At 33.0% G+C, this 22,396-nt stretch overlaps 2 protein-coding genes across 3 annotated transcripts in view; one reads left to right on the top strand and one right to left on the bottom strand.

The window, feature by feature from the left end:
* Drep2 (DNA fragmentation factor-related protein 2) overlaps nt 1-6,000 on the bottom strand; it is a 69,468-nt gene extending 63,468 nt beyond the window's left edge. For both annotated transcript variants that reach the window (XR_013878410.1, XM_080156708.1), the window contains exon 1: nt 5,097-6,000. Coding sequence is in view for 1 of the 2 variants with exons in the window: in XM_080156708.1 (XP_080012834.1) it covers nt 5,097-5,108 (12 nt within the window). In the remaining variant the exon portion in view is untranslated. The remainder of the gene's footprint in view (nt 1-5,096) is intronic.
* Nucleotides 6,001-9,847: 3,847 nt separating this feature from the next.
* Nucleotides 9,848-19,916, top strand: senju (UDP-galactose transporter senju). Its single transcript, XM_080159571.1, has 11 exons — nt 9,848-10,034; nt 10,447-10,555; nt 11,180-11,366; nt 11,789-11,849; nt 15,535-15,572; nt 15,836-15,904; nt 16,434-16,482; nt 17,833-17,921; nt 18,630-18,680; nt 18,850-18,994; nt 19,691-19,916. The coding sequence occupies exons 1-11, from the start codon at nt 9,932-9,934 to the stop codon at nt 19,831-19,833; spliced, it is 1,044 nt and encodes a 347-aa protein (XP_080015697.1). The 5' UTR covers nt 9,848-9,931; the 3' UTR covers nt 19,834-19,916.
* Nucleotides 19,917-22,396: the final 2,480 nt, after the last annotated feature.

The raw sequence follows: 22,396 nt of genomic DNA, 5'->3' as shown, positions 1-22,396 counted from the left end.
GGACGGACAGACAGACATCATTCTACTTTGTATTTTAGATATCTTATAATTCCTTGGATATTGCACCAGATTTTCGCCTACTCTAAAAAAATGGTTCGTCTAGCTGGCTAATATAACGATAACCTCCCATGCAACCCTTATACACCATCCCCTCGCTGACCAATATATTAGGAATATTGAAGCAATTGACGACAAATTTCACCTTTCATAATATCCACGTGTTATATGTTAATCTATGTAACATTTTAAAATTTGTAACAACCCTAATACCGAATTCGACATAACCTTCTTCCGTTTTCTTATAAGACAGTTTTATCTTAAAGAAAGGCTTTTCCGCTTAGAGAAAGAGACAAATACGCACAAAATTGTTGTTTGAATTATATACGAAAAACTTTGTTGCATTTCAAAATTGAAATAATATATTATTTTTCTTTTTCAGGAATCTTGATTGGATTCTACAATGTAGCAGTGTCTATACCTTTCCACCATTACTTCTACACAAGGGTTAATTTTGTTTATCTCAATTAAGGGTTCATTGTCTCAACCCTCAAGATCCCAGTAAGTCAATCGTAAAAAATTCCCTTTATTTTAGTCACCCTGACCTAAACAAAGCATTTAATACTGTATAAGAAATGCGAAAATGGATATTATATCGAATATAGGTGTATATTATGACAGGGGAATGTCGTAAATTTAGGATGCTAATCAGTTCGTTCATCCATCAGAAGAGGAGGATGAGGTAAAGTGGGTGATCGTTGTTTTAGCCAAATACAAATTTCAATGAGAGTAAGCAGAAAAAAAACGAAATTTTAAGAGTGAAGTGTAAATTTCTTTAATTTTCTGTGATTGTTGTAAAACATTTTTTTAAAAGATTGTGCTCTTATAAAAAAAAAACGAATCTTTTCTATAATTAGGGTCAGTTCGTTCGTCCGCTTTAATGGATAGCTCTTCTCATTAATTTAGGCATGTTAGAATTGTCCTCGATTTCAAACTGGATATAAATATCCTATTCATCTAATTTTTCAGGTTTCAGAGCTTTAATGGATGTTGTCATCCTTGTTTTATGATAATTATCACTGAAAAAAGTAAATAATAATCATGTAGAATTTTTTAGTATAATTTGTGTACAAAAGTGTGTACTTATGGTGTACTTAATTGCCTAACAATCCTCTCTACAACAGTTTAAGAACAAAACTTTAACCATAACATTTCCTATTATATTATTACTCAACCATCAAACTAAATCCTAAAAGACAAATTTATTTTGATATAACTTTTGTGAACAAATCTTAAAAATAAGTATAAATATTTAATGGCTGTGTACCTAACCTTTCTAACTGAGAGGGTCCAGATCAATAGCATAAAACCACTCTAAGGAAAACATTACTACTTTTCGTTGTAGCATGTTCTATTAAATCAAGCTCCAAAATGTTAATTTTTAATGTAAGTTGTATCTTAAATATGGGAGCTATGAATAAAAGTTGTAACCAGTGGCGTGCTGTAAATTATGATATCTTCCGTATATAAACCCAAAAAGAAGGTGGTTGTGAACTTTAGGGGGGTGTATTACAGACAATATGAGGGGTAGTTATCAGTGTTACTGTTCACCTACTTAATTAAAAGTAAAAAATGACTGATTTGGTGAATAAACGCGCGAAGCGCACAATTTTTTTATTCATCGTTAAGTTTCAGCTTTTAATATAAGTTGTAACTTAAATAAGCGAGCTTTGAATATAAGTTGTAACATAAATATGTAACTTTGAATATAAGTTGTAACTCAAATATTTGAGCTTTGAATATAAGTTGTAACTTAAATATGTGAGCTTTTATTATAAGTTGTAACTTAAATATATGCGCTTTGAATATAAGTTGTAACTTAAATATTTGGGCTTTGAATATAAATTACAATTTAAATATGTGAGCTTTGAATAAAAGTTGTAACTTAAATATGTGAGCCTTGAATATAAGTTGTAACTTAAATATGTGAGCCTTGAATATAAGTTGTAACTTAAATATGCCAGTTTTAAATATAAGTTGTAACTTAAATATGTGAGCTTTGAATATTGTAGTTGACAGGTCTTGTTTACAAAGTTGCAACTAAATGTTACAACCAATTTATAGACACACTTTTCATCTGACACTTATTCATTAAATTTCTTCTTTTAAAACAAATTTGAAGAAGATTTGCTGTGTAATGATCGGCAGTCTTAGCCGGAGCCGCAGTTGCACGTCCATTTTCATAAAATGTATAGCATTAACAGCTGAGACACTAATTAGGTACAGACTGCAGCCGCTGGGTAAATCAATTTTATTCAGAACCGAGCAGTAATAGAAAAAGGCTGCTAAATTTTTTTTTTCTTGTTTTAAATCTTAAATTGTTTTAGCGAAACTACTCTATAATTATTTTTTTTTATCCCTACGTCCGTTCTTTATGACCTCTAAACATCTCCTATATAAATCCCACTGTCAATTTGTCTATCAACAATTTTCAAGAACCTATGGATGTTGTCATCCTTGCTCTAAATCTTGTTGAGGAAAGTAGTTTAAAGAATTGTGTCTAGAATGAAGCAGGGAGGGAGGGATGGGATAATGGGCTGTTTATTACACTAGTTCCCAAAGTTTTCTTATCTATTGGCTTAACAACTTTGAGGACTTAAGTAAATTTTGATTGGTTGGTTTATTAAGTTGAATGATTTTGATCTACAGAAAGGGTAATTTTGTATATCATCATTGAGGATATACATCAATTTATCGGTCATTGTCTTATCCCTTCAGATCCCTGAGAATGAAGAGTTCACAACTTGGATACAAGACTTTACCAAGACTTAATGTGGAGTGTTCATAGGTATACACTCACACACACACACACACACACACACCACACACACACACACACTGACACTCACACACACACATACACACACACACACACACACACACACACACACACACACACACACACACACACACACACACACACACACACACACACACACACACACACACACACTAACAAATTAAAAACAATTTGTCTCAACCCTTTGATACTAAAAATCAAGTTTGAGGAAAAAAAGAACTAGACAAAAACATGCTTGAGATATGTATATATTTACACACTAACGACTACGCCCCTAGAGGCATCTATGGGCACTTAAGGGAAGGAGGGGGGACGCAAACCATCCCCTTTCAAATTTTTTTTTTCTAGGGGAGCTTTTTCTTGGAATTTTTTCTCAAAATTTTCTCAAAATAGTTATAAACCTTCCCAGTTCAAATGAGAATCTCTATTGTAAAGGAGAACTATATCACAGACAGACGGATAAACATCCTGTTGCTTTTATATATTTTCTTTATATTTAAAATTTATTACTACGGTATGGGGTTTACAAACTGGTGTCTTAAAATTTACGGTTTTGTTTGATTGTCCTCATGCCCATTAAGACAAGGCATAGGCTTCGTTATATTAACCCATTACTAAATGTTAGAAGCGTAGCTTGTCCATAATTTGGGTCAGTCCGTACCTCCGTCCTTAAAGTATAGCTCTTATAGTTTATTAAGGCATATTACATTTTTTCTGTTTAAAATATTAATGAAAAATGACGCGGCATACTTTTACTGCCACGACGCGCTTAAAGTACCAGAAGCTAGGTATATAAGAGTTAATCGGGATTTGACAAGCCAAATAAAGCCGCTGTATGAATAGATTCATTACTACTTGGATCTTACTCCAGATTTTCATGTACTCTAATAAAGCAAAACTTGTAGTTGGCTAAAATAACGACCTTCCCCATCCACCCCCTAAAGCCCATTCCCTCCAGTTAGTAACCTTAATTGAAGACAATTTTTCCCCTGTCATAATATTCACGATATACATTTATTTAAATAGGTCTAATGTATACTATAATCATTTGATATTTACTACTTATATGAATCTTTTTAATATTAATATATTATCTGTTATAAATATAAACTACTCTATAATACGTAAATATGATAATAAATCATAAAAAAATGTTGAATAAAAATAGAAAACAATGCATTACTTTTTAATATGAATAAGTAATAGGTACATGAATATATAATTATGTTTAATGTACATAACCATTCTACTCAAAAATTATGTTAAAGGGTTTCTTGTATACAGGGCTCGGCAGCCGCCACAAGCCTCAAATTTAAACCCGCACGTGTGCAACAAAAAAAATTCTGAAAAGATGGAACTGTTTGTTTAGAAAAAGGTTTAAACATCTATGTAGCTGAATTTTAAAGTTATAAAATGACGATTTTACTGAGGCTTACACGCGGTTGATGCGCGGCTGGCTAGCCCTGCTTATATATAATAGTCAGTATAACTTTTATTTTTGTCGTAACTTCATATTTATTGCAGGAGCGAAGCTAATAAATACATATCTGTACGTTAATTCTTCGATAACTATTGTAGAGTTGGATACCTTGCTTTATACGTATATCGAAATGAAGGATCTAGTGCAGTTTACGGTAAAATGTTCCTGGAATCGATTACCTACAAAAATTGATGAACTTTAAAGGCTTATAGCGGTTAAACGGCTAGACCTACATATTATGTTAGTACACAATTTTAATCAATATAAGAAGGTCTACAAAGAATTGGGCATAGCCAATACACAAGGGCGCACAGTTATCTCACATAAATGCGCGAAAAAAAACTTATTTTACGGATGTTTTCTTAATGTGTTTTCCCTTTTAATCATTTGATTTTGGCTATTAAAGATTATTGTGGATGCCTTCTCATGCAGATCATAACGATGTGCAAGAATAACGTATACGTTCAGCCGTTTGGTAGCTAGTAACCTTTAATGTTTAATGATTTATGGAGAAAATCGTTCCCAGGAACATTTTACCGTAAATTGCACTAGCTCTAAAATGAAATAATAGTTTATGATGCAAAACTACTCTATAATTATAACCATAAATATCAATACGTATTTCAGTCAACACTTGGTTATAATCTGTTTATATTATTGAGAACATCTTTTTATCAATCCAAAAAATGATAATTACAATCAATATTTAAGCTTGAGCATTATAGAACACAAGAAGCATGAGAAAGAAAAACAATTTACCTCGCCAGACATTCCCAACTCACGCCATACAACGGCTTATTGGCCGGTGACCCGCGCCCTTGCCGCCACCTTTCCAACCTTGTCCGCCGTCTTTCACCGTCGTCGTCGTGGTCAGGCTGGCGGTTGATCCGTCCCAATGTCGCCAATCAGCAGCGGGGTGGCTGCGGCCTCACCTGGCTCATGACATCTTTCCTACAGGTTTTCATTCTTTTTTAGATGTACCATATATTTCACTACATTTGTCTATCTCTTGTCTAAAATCTAAATGTCTTGCAATCAATTTCTAGAACGGCTAGAAAATATGTTTATTTTCCTACATTTGTTATCCTTATCTATGAAAATATTGTGACACAGATTTCTATTTTGTCTCTGGCATATTTTGTACTTTGCATTCACTGAGCAGCATATTTATACAGTGACCACCGACCACATGTTGGGCAAATAAAATCTGCTGGAGAGATAATTTCTTTCACAATGAGAATTGAATTACACAGGATGCAGAAATATTTAGTTGCACTCTAGAGGAAGATATTTGTTGATGTGTAATGTATTGTGTATGTACACAATTTATTACTTGTAGTAACTAAGCTAAACCTGAACATATATGTATATATACAATCCTCTCTCTCTCTCTCTCTATCAGTCACTCTTTTTTATTCTTTCTCACTGTCAATTGCACTTTATAACTGCTGCGTGTGTATGTTAGCAATGTTGATATCCAAGTGGTATATGGCACGTATATTTAGGTGCACTGCCCTTCATGTTATCCTGTCACTAATTGACACACCTTTTTTCACCTTATTTTTTGTCCTAGCAAAATATTGGTGTGGTACAGCTGTTATATATTGTGGTGTTGGTGTATAGCTCTGCTGCACAGCTACACCCTGGTGTCTGTCCACACACTAGAGGATGCTAGACCTAAGGAGGGGAGGCTCTGAGAGGACACTCAGGGCTCAATACACGGTTACCAGATCTCTCTCACAGATGGATGCTATTTTGTACATAGTTCACATTCGAATATTTCATTTTTTATTTTGATAACATTTTAAACTCTTTTTAAGCCTTTGGTATGATTGTTTAGAAATTAATTTAGACAAAAAATGTTCTCTATATGTAAACAATCCAGTAAAAGATTTTAAAAACTTTTTAAAAGCTCTTAATCTGACGACCTTGCATAGCATTCTAGCTAAACATTCATTGCTGCCGGTACACACTGGGAGGAGGTGTACACCAACTATGGTGGGTAGGGGGGAGGGGACACGAGAATGGGGTGATATGCCTACCAATTCATCCATCAGATTCATATACCTGAAGAAAATACGCATTTGTCCTAAAACCTGAGCCCATTTATGTCAAGTATTGGTCGGGGGACAACATACAAAAAAATACTTTTTTATTTTAATTAGTATATTAATTTTATTTTTTGGTTTGTTTAAAATCCAGTAAAATGAGTAACCACTTGGATTTGTGGTTTCACATAGGATTAGATGAAAAGAAGAAAAAGAGAGAGAGAGAGGACAATTTGGTTTGCTTACTTCCCTTCCATCCTTCCATATTATAGAAAACTTTTGCACCCATCTTCTTTCTCACAGTGCATAATATTTAACCATCTCCCTCCCTCCAACCACTCGCCAATTTCTCCGCTCTTTTTTTTTGTGTGTGTGTGTGACCCCTCTCAGAATCCACGCATCTAGGCCCACAAACTTACACACACACTCTCTCTCTCACTTTCTCTTCTCTCTCTCTCTCTCTCTCTCTGAATTTCCCATTGAAGAATGTAAGTAAACCTCTAGTGTACAAGCCCCCCCCCCCTCCCCCTCCCTCGTTCTAACCTCTTCGCTCTGCCCAAAGTTACCCACTGTGTGCCATCTTATTTCCAGTGTAAATATATAATATAGGCCCTAGGGCTTAACTCCTTACTCCGTCTTCAATCTCTCTCTCTCTCTCTCTCTCTCTCCTTCTCGTACTCCGGAGAGGAGAAGAAAAGGCCTTGTTAGCACCCCTTTACCCTGTCACTTCCCCGTGGCCTTGGGTATATACACTCTGTTGCGTTGAGTACACATACACACACACTCACTCACACACTATATATTTACATACACATCAAACCAAAGGGGAAAAGGACGAGAAAAATAAGAGTAGAACATAGTGTATGTAACTTAATGAGTGAGAAAGAGAAAGAAAGATGAAAAGAGAGAGAGAGAGAATAAAAGAATAATGTATAAAGAGAATACTCTATATGTATGTTAGGGTTAACTTTCACAAAAGAGAGAGAAAAAAGGGTTAGCAAGATAGATAGATAGGTTAGAATGGAGAAAATAAAAGGTTTATGTGTAGAAATGGAAAGGATATTGTAAGAACTTAAGAAGTGACACTTAAATTAACAGATAAATAAGAGAGAGGCTGAATACACAGATGTTAAATTATTATCACAAAAAAATGCCACGTCGATGCATGTTATTGATTTAATATAAATAAAAGTATAACAGTTAAATGTTATTTTCTTATTTATATTTAACAAACATTAATAATTTAACAGTGTGACAGCCCTTGAATAAATAAATTATCATTCAGAAGTCTGAAAAAAAAGTATTCTAACTTGACTCAACGATCAGAACTAACCCATATGGACGTAATGACCGACTCTAGGTGAAGAAAAGCTTCGCTTTAATGTAAACTATTACTTTGTATTATGCTACCCTTAACAGTTTTGCAGAGAAACCCACATGTATAGGTACACTCGCATAGAATTAGGCAGGGATCTAAAGTGATAAGAAAATTGAAGATAAATTGATGCACATCCCCAACAATGATACACGAAAATACTACTTCTGTAGATTACAATTAGTGGTTGTAACCTTTTGGGGCACTTAACTCAATGAACCAACCAATTGAAATACAACAAATATGTTAAGCCAACGAATAAAAAAATATTGTTATAAAACTTTGGGGACCGGTGTAATAAACAGCCCAGTGTCCTCTACCTCCCTGGGTACATTTTCAACACCTAAAAACATACCAAAAAATCCTCAACACCAACTTAACACTAATAAAAAAAAAACATTTAAAATTGCATATGTACACAGTACACATAAAACCAACAAGTATGACAACATCCATAAAAACGAAGATCTGGAAATAAAAAGTAGAACAAATGAACATAAACACTTGTAGAGTGTCATAACTTGGTAAGCAGAATATCAATGTATTTAAACTTTTGCACGATGTTTTAATTACAGGATTCTGTTTAAGGAAAAACTTACATTTCTGCGACTTGATTAGAGATGGTTAACCTAGAATATTGTACCTTGTTGTCCTAGTTATCATTGTTCCTAAAATCAGATGAATAGGATAATTATATCATAAAAAAAATTAGCATCTTTTAAATGGACGTACAGACTTTTTGGTAAAGATTATAGAGTTTTCACGTTTTTAAAATCGTACCTTGAATCATCATCATCAAAAGTTTGAAATCCATGAGACAATTATAATGTGCCTTAATTAACGATACACACAGACAGACATCCTGTAACTTTTATTTAAGGATTTACACCCAATCACAAAAAAAGGATCCAATCAAACTTTCCAAATATGCATTGTTCCCTATGCTTTGAAAATAGACAAAAAACGTCTTTTTCGGGAACCAAACCAAAAATAAAAAGTAGGAGGGGGAGGGTGGGGTGGATTAATTAAATAAAGTAAAGGAGTTGAATAATGTAGCCAATTACTTTTCTTCTTTTTTATTGAAGTTATTGAAAAGAAAATCTATTTTAATTTTAATTGGCAATTATCTTAATTCAAAAGAAAATACTTTTTTTATTTCATTAATTAAATTTTTGTTTAATTTCTATTCGAGACTACATACTTCTGAAATCATTTGTAATTCAATATAACAATTAACTTAAGTTATAAAAAATTAGGAATTAAATGTTAAATAGAAATTGTTGTTTTTCAATTGCAAAAACACGACAATAAAATTATTTACTTAAAACGGACTTTTTGTTAAAAATAATAAAGCTTTTATGCTTTATAAACTGTGCCTTATTGTTCCAAGAATCATGCAAAATTTTAAATTGAAATTATAATCTGTAACACGCATGAGTTAACAATCAGAGCTATCCGTTACGGACTCGGGGACATATCCTTATTTTAGAAAAGCTTTGCTTTCAAAAATAATAGATTTTGAAGCTTATATGCAGGAATCTAAAGGAATGAGACAATAGCTGATAAATTGATGCATTTAACATTCCCAATGATGATACACAAAATTCGGTAAAATACAATTAATGGCTGAAACTTTTGGACACTCAACTTAATGGACTAACTAATTAAAATGCAATAAAAGTCCCTTAAGTTGTAAGCAAACAAATAAGAAAACGTTCTTATTATCTTATAAAACTTTGGGGACTAGTGTAATAAACAGCCCAATGCCCCCTCCCTTGATGATATGTATGTAGTACAAATACATGTATTTGGAAAGATAAACAGGACAACTGATAAGGAATTCTAACAATGGATTTATTAATACTTGGATGTTAAACCAGAGTTCTATGTACTCTAATAGAGTGAAACTTGTAGCTGGATATGATAACGATACTCTCCATCCACCCTTTTTAACCCAACCCCTCTCTCCTACTGGATAATCGAAATGACTAATGTTAGCAACCTAAATAGACAAAAAAAAATTCCCCTGTCATAATATCCACATAAATTCTATATTCATTATTGTAACAAACATGCAATAGCGAACAATTACACATAATTTACCGGCAGTTGGGCATATTATATCCAAAAAGTTACACCAAAGCCAAAAAAATTATTAGTTGAAAATAAAAATGTTAATATCGAAAAAAGATCTGGTTGCCACTTTCCCCACAAGTTCAAGCCGACTTGTTTTTATTCTGTACATGGCAATGTTTATTGCCCAAGGTCTTTTAGGTAAAGCCTATTTTTTTGCAACGCAGCTACTCTATAAGTTGTTTTAAATGTTTTTAATCATTACGCTAGTCTTTCGTCGTTACGTTCGTAATGGAGAACTCTTAACGTTAATTTAGGTATTTTAGAATAATTATATACAATTTAGAAACGCAGTAACTATGTACATTACCATTACCATAAAGTCAGTATGTCCATTTTAAACATGTTGTCTTACTAGCGTAGTATCTCTACAATTAAGTCTTAAAATGAAAGTATGTTCTTTATAAACATCCTATATTTATTTAATTTTGAGAATTTTCGTTGATATACATTTATGATTGAATAGTTTCTTTTTATATTTGTTAATGTTCTTACATCTAGAATTTGTTATGCTTCGATTTTATGGACATTGTTATTCGTGTTTAATTTTTAGTGACACTATCCCGCGAAGGTGGATCTGAGTATAAATACAACCCAACTACGGTTGTTCTTTCTACAGAAATATTCAAACTTATCACCTCTGCTTCCATATTCATCTCACAGTAAGTTTATAAATATTTATTTTTTCCAGTATGGCATCGAAACCGATTGATATCCGCTGGATTAGAACCGGTTCTCTCAGTCATACTGTAAAATCATGAATAACATCGTATTACAGACAATTTTCCACGAAAATGTAAATAAAAATCATACATTTGAGACCAGTTTTGTTAGCCAGAACTTCGGCCCCTTGGGGCTTAAAAAACTGAGTTAAATTTTAAGAATGTATGAAATTAAACAAGGATGGTAGCACCCATAAAAGGGAAGCTTGTCTAAGCAAATAGTCAGATAAACAAACAATAACTCTTGTTGAGTGTATGAACTTAATGAAATATAATTAAAAATTTAATTTCAAAGGTCAAAACAAAACTTTCATAATTAATACAGAATGATTAATAAGGTCATACTTACAATTCTAAGATTTGACAAAAGAGACGCTTTGCCTTAATATTGGGCCTAGTCCTTCTAAGAATCATCGTTCTTAAAATCAAGATTAAATTTGTTCAGAAATTAACATAATCAAAATGAACAGACTTTCTATAAATTATAGAGTTGCAACGCTTTTAAAAATGTACCTTATTACTAGAATAAGAATTTGTAGGTCGATCAATCGATTTTATGTTTAGAAACAGTTTGAAGCAGCTGATAACAACACTGAAATCAGAGACAAGTGTTCCTTTACTCTACTTTATCCCCGCTGGTCTGTACTGCGCGTACAACAACCTCGCCTTCCTCAACCTTCAGTATCTCACCCCCACCACATATTTCATGTTCATGCAAATTCGTTTATTGCTCACTGGTCTTATTTATCAGGTACGTCCAGGGCTCGGCAGTCGCGCGTCAGCTGCGACTAAGCATCAAATTTAAACTCGTTTGTGTGCTTGCAAAAAAAAATATTGAAAGTGGGATTGGCATATTTGGGTCAAATGTAGACTTCAAGCTGATTTTTAGAATTGCAAAAGATTGATTTCCCTGTGGATTACAGGCGGTTGACGCGCGGCTGCCGAGCCCTGGATACATTTTTTAAAATTATAATCATCTTTATAATTAACAGTCTACACAAATTTGTTGCATAATTGTTTAAATACCGGATAATGTTTAAGGATATACCTACATTTTTAGGATTTAATTCTAAAGTTGCTACATTTTACCTTATTGCTCTTGTGATCATTATTACAAATATCAGATGTTTAGGATAATGCTACTTAATTTATATAAAGATAATATTTTTTTAGATATTGTTTAAAAGAAAGTTGAGCTCAATGCAATGGTTCTCTCTGGCTCTTCTAACAACAGGTATATTTATCAGGGATCTAAAGGGATAAGCCAATTGTCGATAAATTGATGTACATCCCCAATTATTATGCACAAAATTAACCCTTTTGTAGATTACAATTAGTGGTTGAAATGTTTGAATACTCAACTTAATGAACAACTAATCAAATTCAATAAAAGTACCAGTTGTTAAGCTACGAATAACAAAACGTTAATAACTTTGGGGACTATGTAATAAATAGCCCAAAACCTCCTCCATTCCTGTTTATTTATGCAAATTAATAACAAAACCTGAAACCTGTATTTGTGCAGGGAGGAAGGGAGGGGGCATTTGACTTAAAATTATACTGGCCTCAAAAGTTTTACAAGCATGTTTTTTTATTAGTTGGCTTTTAACTGGACTTTGTTAACAAACTAGCTGTGTTCAAATTCATTCGCTCAATATTTTGATATACAAAAGGTATATTTTTAGTTATCATAATTGGGGGTCTACAAGTAAACGATAAAAAAGTTATAAAATTGAATAACTTTAAATATGATATTAATTTTATCTTGGAAAATTTTCCATAGAAATTCGAGCCACCCGGGATTGCACTCATGTCCCTAACCCCCGTTGAGGGCCTATTTTCTTCGCAGGCCTAACTTTTATGATAAACCTTAATTTTAAACAAATCTAATTTTCTTCCTGTATGAAATGGTCAAACAGTCATAACAAAGAAAAGAAAGAGAGATAATATTATGCAAAATCACAAACCTAAATCACAGACAATGTATAACCTAGATGCGCATATGACTGACTGACAGACAGACAAAATGAATCATAGAGTAGCTCCGGTACAAAAAAAAAACTTTGCGTTGAAACATTAAGGAAAGAAACAGAAAGCCAAAATTTGTTTGTCAATGCACAGTAAATGTTGTAATTGTTGAATCGATTTATTATTTCTTGGATGTTGGCACCAGGGGCGTCCAAGCTTTTTTTTTGGGGGGGGGTAAAAAATTTTAGGGGGGGGGGTAATTCGTGTTTGGGGGGGGTAAAATGGCGCGCGAAGCGCGCCGAAATTTTTTTTTACCCCCCCCAAAATTTTTACCCCGGGGGTAAAATTTGATTGGGGGGGGTAATTACCCCCCCTAAAGTCTGTTGGGGGGGGTAAATACTCCCCCCAAATCTGTTGGGGGGGGTAATTACCCCCCCCAAACTAATTTACCCCGGGGGTAAAATTTTTGGGGGGGGTAATTTAATTATGTAAAAAAAGCACCTACCTAATCTATTAAGTTAATAAGTACTATCCTATAACATAAAGTAGTAAGTAAGGTTTATTTGACTATAGCTTCAGATTTCATTACTTTTAATACTGAGTTCTCCTTTTTAGGAAAGCTTCACATAGATCCCATGATGGTTCCACACTATTATAGGTCAATCCTTTGAGTGGTTTTAGGCTATTTTTCTCCTTTTTACCCTTTAGAAAACACGAGTTCTTAGATGCTAAGGGCGCCACTACTATTCAAATATATAGTAGTATCTCATTCTTTAGAACATAAAAATACAATAATTAACTCACTAACCAATGAACCAATATGATTATACTTTAAAGTGAAGCGTCTTATAGGTCCTGGTAAGTTTTATAACTAGTTTTGAGACACCCTGACATCCTCCCAAAAGAAATCGCCTATAGAAATTCTTTTTCATTATTTAATGAAATATTTAATTTAGTTAGGTATCTATTTTATGGAATCTTCAGTGCTTTACAATTACATCATAGATCCCCGGGATGGTTTTAGCCCTTATAAAGGCCCAAGCAAATAAAACATGATTACTCCCTCCCCCCCCCAAAAAAAAATTTCAGTAAAATTTTTTTTAAAGAACATTCAATTTGGGGGGGGTAATTACCCCCCCCAAAAAAAATTCTTTAAAGAACACTTATTTTGGGGGGGGTAATTACCCCCCCCAAAATGGTTCGGGGGGGGTAAATACCCCCCCCAAAATCGTTGGGGGTGCCTACGGCACCCCCAAGGTAGGGGTAATTTTTTTTTGGGGGGGGTATTGTTCAAAAAATTTTGGGGGTGCCAAATGGCCCATTACCCCCCCCCCTTGGACGCCTATGGATGTTGCACCAGGTTTTCATGTACTCTGATAAAGAGATGCTCGCAGCTGGCTAATATAAAGATATCCTCCATCCACTCCATTTACCCCATCCCCACATCTCCTACTGGATGAACGAATTGACCAATAAATGAGGTCCATATTATAAAGCTAAATTGACGACAAATTTTCCCCTGTCAATATATCCACTTTTATCCTATATCCATTAATTGTGGATAAAAGTACAGGAACAATGAAGAATATTAATGCAGTTTAGATATTGCAGGACACACGATTAAGGGAAGTTGTAAAAAAGACATATTTTTAAAACTTTTAAACTATCTACCTCTGCTGCAAGCTATTCTTTATTTTTAATTTGCTCTCATTCTAATTTTTAAAAAATGAATTATATTTATGTCGAAACTTATGGTAAAAAAGAGATTTTAAAAAAGATCAAGAAGGAGGTTAAAGATATGTATAAATCATTTTTGAAATTGCACAATATTTGGTTCTATTTTTGATATGATTTCATTTCTTTTATCCCCTAATCCTGACTTAGCAGCAGGACAGTTGAAAAACTTACTTTCACTTTAATTATATTTTACCAATGATTGCATTATTCGGATCAAGTCGAACAAACGAATGGGGTTTCTTTTCTTTTCATAAGTTTAAAGACTGTTAACATCTTAACTACAATCGATATATAATTACTTGGATATTGCACCAGATTTTCATGCACTCTGATAAAGTGAATATCGCAGGTGGCTAAAATAACGATATCCACCTTCCACCCTATTTACCCCATCCCTCCCTTCCTACTGGATGAACGAACTGACCGATAAATGAGGTCCATGTTAGGAAACTAAATAGATTTTAAAATTTCCTCTGACAATATATCCACGTACATATATACCATATTTATTCAAACTACAGACCGGAGGAAAGAGAAACTGTCCCAATTTTGTATATCTTTTGCGGAACAAGTTCCAATTACGTCATATTTTTCTTTCCCGAAAAAGAGAAGGGGGAAAGAAAAAAAAGGGAAGGGGGGAAGAAAAAAGAGATGGGAGAAAAGGGGGTTTTTCCCATCTCTTTTGAAGAGATTTTCTTCCCCCCCTCCCTTTTTCGGGAAAGAAAAATATGACGTAATTGGAACTTGTTCCGCAAAAGATATACAAAATTGGGACAGTTTCTCTTTCCTCACAGACCGCACATATCGATAGAAAAAGTACAACAAAGTTTTCTAAAAAAAATGTGATTTAAGAGTGTACAAGGGAGGTTTCCCTCTTATTGAATCTGTGCAACAAAAGTGGTTTTGAAAAACATCGTATAATAAATAAAAATTTTAGGTTAGTTTATGTTAGGTAAAGAGAGCGCTGGAGGAATTGTATCCTGCAGGATAAGAGAAATTCATCACCACCTGGCAATATAGATAGAAGATAGGTTAAATAAGGGAAGAAGGAGTTTTGGTGGTGAAAAAAATAGGTTTTGAGTAAGCAGTTCACACAAACCATAAGGACTGACTTTTTTAACCTATATTTTTGAGCCAGTTCTGTTCACATCCTTTCAAGCTATTGAAAAAGATCTTTGTTGTATATCCACCTTGATCTCATTCCTGTATTTTAGGTTGCATACTTCATGGATATAATCATAACAATACACAGGTAAAATTATATTCTGCGCCCCTAGAATAATCAAAGTAGGCAATTTTAACTGAAATAAAAGCGTGAATTGGAACATATACAGAATTGCTTCGCTTCCAAAATCATACCTAATTATTATAGGAATAGTCATGCAATGCTTGGATTCTGTTTAAATTTTAATCTGTTTAATTTAACGACAAGAGTTTGCTGCCCCGGACTAACGGACCGACCCTAATTATAGAAAAGCTTCGCTTTTAAAAGTATAATAAATTTTAAAATTATAGACAAGTGAAGAATCAAGCACCGCTGTTCAATCTTTAACCTTTCTTCCATTATTCTTCATTCTAACACAGGTATTCAACAAGGAAACAAGTATAAGATAATAGTTATTTATCGCATCGTATTATAGACAGATTTTCCACTGATCTTAAAACTATTTGTGTTAGCCCCGAGAGACCGAAAGCCAAGCCTTACAAACTTGTATTAATTTTATGATTTTTCTTTTAATGTTCGTGCAAAGTTGTCTGTAATACGATACTGTACATGATTTTTCAGCATGGCTGAGAACCGGTTCTAATCCAGCAGATAGTAATTGGTTTCAAAGCGATAGTGAAAAATTAAATTCTTAAACAGATATTGAATAAGAAAACAAGTTAATGATAATATTATATTATATTATATAAAACTGATGAATATCCGTAGGATTTAAACCGGTTCTCAGTCATACTGAAAAATCATGAAAAGCATCGTATTACAGAAAATTGTATACGAAAACTAAAATAAAAATCATAAACTTAATACCAGTTTATTTAACCCGGGCCTGCGGCCCCTAACTAACAAAACTGCTTTTAATATAGGATAAAATAATTTTATTATTCTTAGGTCTTATGCAGTGTTTTTGGCGGAGTATACAATGAATATATCATTAAAGGTATAATTTTAGTATCGTGATTCGTAGCTTTTATAAAATTTTAATGCCTGAGAACATCCATTAGAACAGTAGCTCAGCATTAAGCAAAATATGCAAACCAACGGCCGAAGCGATTAAATGTAAAAATATTTTTTCTTCTCAATCCCAACGGACAAACATACAGCTTCAAGGGACAGTTGTTTTAAAGAGAAGCAGTGCAATTGCGACGATATATACTCAACGAAAGATTGTGGTCGTAATGAGTTTAAGATGCAACCCCCCCCCCCTCATTTCCACCTCTCTTCAAGTGATCTCCATACTAGGGATCTAAAGGGATAAGACAATAGCCAATAAATCGATATACATCCCAAATGATAATACACAAAACCTCCCCTTTTGTAGATTACAATTTGTAGTTGAATCGTTTGGACACTCAACATAATTAACCAACCAATCAAAATTCAATTAAAGTCCCCAACGTTCATAGGACAACGAATAAGAAAACGTTATTATAGAACTTTGGGGACATATAATAAAAACATTCCCATGTCTCCTCCCTTCCTGTCTTCAATTGTGTGAAAATAAAGGACAGGTGTTACTGCAGCCATAAACACATACATAAACTATGGTAAATAACAACACTTTTTACTAGTATTTAATTGTTAACATTTAGCTTTATTTCTCTTTATACAGGCTGTAATATAGTATTAGGTTTGGCGGATTCACATTATAATAGTTATTTATCGCATCGTAATGTAGACAGATTTCTGCGGATAATGAAATGAAAAAAAACAAGATTAATTCAATTTTTGTTTGCCCTTATTGCAACAAAACTGGTATTAATTTCAAGATTTTTATTTTACATTTCTGAAAAATTGTCTGTAATTCGATACGATACATGATTTTTCAGTATGGCACAGAAATGGTTCTATTCGAGCAAATATTAATCGGTTTCGAAGCCATGCTGGATAATAATATTCAACAGGCCATATCAGTATGTCTGTCTGTAGTGATGTTATGCTTTGTGTTTTGCAACGATTTGCCTGTTTTTTTTCCTCGCATGGGACCTATATCTTTGAGGCATCCAAATCTGTAAATAATACATGTATAATCTAGACAACTAATTAGCGTATGAGGTGGAGACCCTTTTGGTTGCTAGCAAATTGCTTTCTGTTCTTTTGTTGGGACTTGGCTGTTTTTATACATATTTCCAACGCTATTAGCTGATTTCAAAGACCCAATACAAAATCGGGAAATGGTCTCCGCCCTCTTAGAGTTACATATAGCTCATGTCCCCTCTATTCTTATACTCTGTAAATAACCTAAAATAAACTTGCAAAGCAAGCCTTTCTAATGTAAATTTGTATTTAGGCAAAGGATCTGAAACGGACATAATGATACAAAACATTTATATGTATCTTAATTCTATAATTTGCAATATTATCTTGCTTTCGTTGAAGGTAAATTTTAGGGTCCTAGGACAAACACTAGAGTGACAAACGTAGGAGTGGACACTTAACATGACCATCTTATAGGTTTTTTTTTAATGTCTAACCCTAATGGGGAGGCTTATTTGTATTTATCATATCAATAACCTACATAACCTAACCTAACCTGTATATAAATCCTTTATTAACTTAATATTTTAGGCACTCCTGCGTCAGTCCACTCGACGTTTGTCACTCCTGCGTTTGTCCTGGAGCCATTCTTAGTTTTATTGCGTGCTTACTCAAAAGGTTATGTGGCTTCCCCTTATCCGTTAATCAGGAGGTTGACACCACCCAACACCCCCACACGCACGCCCCTGATTTCCCTTATATTTGCTGATATCCAAAACTCTTTACTTTTTAACTCCTATTAAGCTTACTTACCCCTGAAAAAAGTAACATGTTACCCACACTTTTTTTCATATAACCGAATAGCTAAAACATATAAACATTCATAGTTATTTATCGCATTTTATTAAAGACAGTGTTCCGCGGATAATGAGTTATCAAAATTTTATTATTCGAGGAAAATTATCCGCAATACGATGTTATACATGATTTTTCAGTATAGTTGAAGCTGTTTCGAAGCCCTACTGAAAATAATATTACAAACAATTATTTTTAAAAGTTGAAAAGGAAGGAAATATTAATAGAAGATAATTTTTAAAAAAATATATCTAGGGAGAATTATCAACTGCTTTTAGTTTAGAATCATTAAACTCAGTGTTACAAGTAAGAGACTTTTAATTTTATAATTTTTTAACAATCTTTTTAGAAATATCCAATTCTAATTTGTTATAATTTAAAAGAACAACATCTTATTCTTTCATTAAAAGCTGTAAAACTTCAAATAAAAAAGACAGAATTAAATCTTAATCTTTGTTAAAACTTTTCATTTCAGACGTATGTGGTTGTTTTGATGTTGAACAACACATTCCTGGGGATTGTGACCAGTCTATTTTTGAAGCAGCTTAACTCAATTGTCAAAGCTTTTGCTTCTGCTCTGGAACTCATTTTTACCGCCCTCCTTTGCTGGCCAATATTAGGTAATATTAAAAAGTTAAATTTTCAATCCTCATCATTCTATGTTTAACATTCCAAATTCCATAACTACATTAAGCTTTTTCAATCATTTTTTTTTTAATTAATAGCGAAGGTACTCTGAAATTCACCTTATTTATCCGTTCGTCCATCAGTCTGTAATGCTGTGTAGTTGATGTGATTATCTCTGACTGTCGCGTTAATAGATAGACTGCTATTTTTTGGTAAAAATACTCCAAAGAATATTAAGTATACATTTTCCTTCGTCTGTCGATCTACAAAAGACAAAAGCAATATTTTTTTAAAAGAGGTTCCGCGATTTTCATATATTAATTATATTCTTTTTTCTTCCTCTCTTTTTTTATGGTCCTTTAACATTTGTTCTACTGTGCTCATACTGAAATCGTCTTATTTGATTAGACAAATTGTATTCTAAGCAACAAGCTACAGATTAAACATAAATGACAACATTCATAAGTATCGAAGCACAAAAAATCATAGAATGGACAAACAGACAAAGTGAGTTATAGACCAGATGTTCAGTTGTAATAACAAAAGAAAGAAAACGAATAGGATAAAATAAGACAGAGGGGCAATACAATGTCTTAAGAATCTTCGCTGCGATACGAACTATCTGACCAACCGACGACATTCTAGTGAATTATCGAGTAGCTTCGCTACTAAAAATATTTATTTATCAGGAATACCAGTACGAGTCGAGACAATGTTATCAATTCTGATAATATCAGCAGCTGTTATCCTGTACGCCAAGAACCCGCTCCCGCTCAAACAAGATTCTACGCAGCTTCCAACAGATCACAAATATAATTCACCAAAAAAATAAATGAATTATTTGTTAATATTTTAATCAAATACTTAATTAAACTAGATATTCAAAATATAAAGATTAGCATTTTTGAGTAATAATTTTTTGTTATGTCATTAATACCATTACTTTTTAGGTCAGTGCAGTGGATTAATTTTTCCTTAAAAATTATAATAAGTTTGTTTTAAAGAGACTTGGTAACATAAAGTTGCGTACATAATAATAATTAAACTTATGCCTTCCCAAATAACTAAAGTAACTAGTATATAAAAAGGATGGTAACATCAATAAAAAAAATAAGCTCATACATTCAAAACAATAATGACATAATTAAAGACAAAGGGACAACGTAGTGTATTTAGAAATTAGAGGAATTTTCACAACTAAATTCAGCAATCTTTCTTTGAAAACAGACGAGAAAAAAAAACATCCATTAGATGCCCATTTAATAGAAGAATCTTCTAAAATATCGGGCAGCTGAGAAAACAAACATATAAGATAGAGTTTTTATTACTAAAAAACTTTCCTGAAAACTGTAGAACTATTGGTTTACCGTTTTCGAGATCTTAGGAGACTGATACTTACCCTGTTACTTTTGTACAAAATTTAAATTAGGAAAAACAAGGATGAAAACATCCATAAAAGCGAAGCGCTTAAACGGTAGGTGTCAGAACTGTGGTTATAGGACTCAGTATTCCAAAAATCAGATTAATAGGATAATTATAACATAAATTGGTTGAAAAAAAGGGAAAAAAGTCAGCGTGTATTAAATGAACGTACGAACTTTCTGGTAAAGATAATAGAGTTGCTATGATTTCTGAATGTATCTAACTGATACAGGAATCATTATACAAATTTTAACCTGTTTAAATTAACGAAAAAAGCTAACCTTTACACAAAAATAGCTAACTGTCCTTGACGGACCAACCCTAATTATAAAAATCTTCGCTTTTAAAAAGAACAAATGTAATTTACTGACGTTCTGTAGTATATAATTGTAGAGAAGCTGTGCCACACATTCTAATGCGACGAAAGATTAAGACTGTCGTAATGGATATAGAATATATGAGGATATTAAGACAGGTGAAATATTGTCATCCATTTAGCTAGCATTTACATCATTTATTGTCAGTTCGTTCATCTAGTAGAAGTGGATGGGGTAAAGGGGGTGTAGTGAGGGTATCTTTATCATAGCCAGCTGAAAGTTTCACTTTATTAGAGTACATGATAATTTCTGGTGTAATATCCAAGTGATAATACATCCATTATTGTCGTTAACTTGCAGGATTTATTATGCAACAAAAAAAAGTTTTGTAGAATTTTTACGAGCAAATTCAAGTTTTCCACTCTTGCACATAATAACTTTTAATTAATACGATATATGCATATATGCATTCATAGCAAGGCTCAACAGTCGCGTAATTTTAAAGCGGGCTTTAACAGAAAGGTAATATAACAAAAATGCGACTTAAACAGTGTTATTTACATCTTATTGCCTTTACAGAATTTTATTAAATTAAAATTCCAGCCGCTGCGAATAACCTAATTGTAGTGTAGTCGACTGGCGGCTGATTTTATCTTAAAGCAGTCGCATTACCGTTACGATTACATATTTTTTAGTAAAGGATGTAGACTATAAATTGATTATTTTGACAGAGGAAAAATTTTCTTCAATCTAGGTTGCTAACATGGACATCATTCATTGGTAAGTTTGTTCGTCTAGTAAGAGTAGAGCTTATGGGGTAAAGGGGTAGATGGGATATCGTTATTTTTGCCAGCTACAATTTTCACTTTATTAGAGTACAAGTACATGATTTTAGTTGAAAATTCAAGTAATAATAAATCTATTATTATAGCAGTGACAATGTGGCTGCTAAGCCTCTATGTAAAGTTTATAAAGTATCAATAAAGTTAACTTTATTACAAATAATGAGCAAAAATGGTCTGGACATAAATAGGCACAAAAAAAGGCGAGAGAAGAGTAGTTAGAATTGCCATTTAAAATCTCTATGATGGCTGAGCCATAGAAAATGAGAATGTCATTAATAAATGATTTAAAACTAAATGAACCCTCGCCACATTTTAAAAAATCCGAGAGTTCTACAAAACTACTTATCAGGAGGCAATGTTACTTGAGGGAAGTGGCGAGACCTGCAGTGAGTGATAGACGATAGTACATTATTTTATTTATCGCATCGTTTTCTAGACAGCTTTCTTCGGTTATTAAAATGAAAAATTAAAAGATTATAACTGATATTAATTTTATGGGTTTTATTTTAATATTTGTGGAAAATTGTCTGTAATACGATGCTATACATGATTTCTCAGATTGGCTGAGAACCGGTTATAATCTAGCGGATATTAATCGGTTTCGAAGTCATACTGGAAAAGTAATTCATAAATAGTTTATAAATTTGTTTTTAACTAATTTAAAAATTAAACCTTACATAGCAGAAAATAAGGGGAAATAATAAATTTGGGGAATAAAACTTGTATACAACTTCAAGTGTAGAAATGCGTCAAATATTTAAAAGCGAAGCTTTTCTATAATTAGGGTCGGACTGTCCATCCATCCGTTCGT

Source organism: Acartia tonsa, chromosome 4 (genome assembly GCF_053477335.1).
Source record: "Acartia tonsa isolate MP-2025a chromosome 4, ASM5347733v1, whole genome shotgun sequence".
NCBI lineage: Eukaryota > Metazoa > Arthropoda > Copepoda > Calanoida > Acartiidae > Acartia > Acartia tonsa.
This window is presented reverse-complemented; position numbering and strand designations above follow the sequence as displayed.

Excerpts from the sequence above, each read along its gene's own strand:
- senju (XM_080159571.1), top strand. The coding sequence starts at position 9,932 with ATGTTAATATCGAAAAAAGATCTGGTTGCCACTTTCCCCACAAGTTCA. Across the intron at positions 15,573-15,835 it reads ATAATCATAACAATACACAG|ACAAGTGAAGAATCAAGCAC; the intron begins GTAAAATTATAT and ends TTAAAATTATAG. Across the intron at positions 18,681-18,849 it reads CATTAAACTCAGTGTTACAA|ACGTATGTGGTTGTTTTGAT; the intron begins GTAAGAGACTTT and ends TTTTCATTTCAG.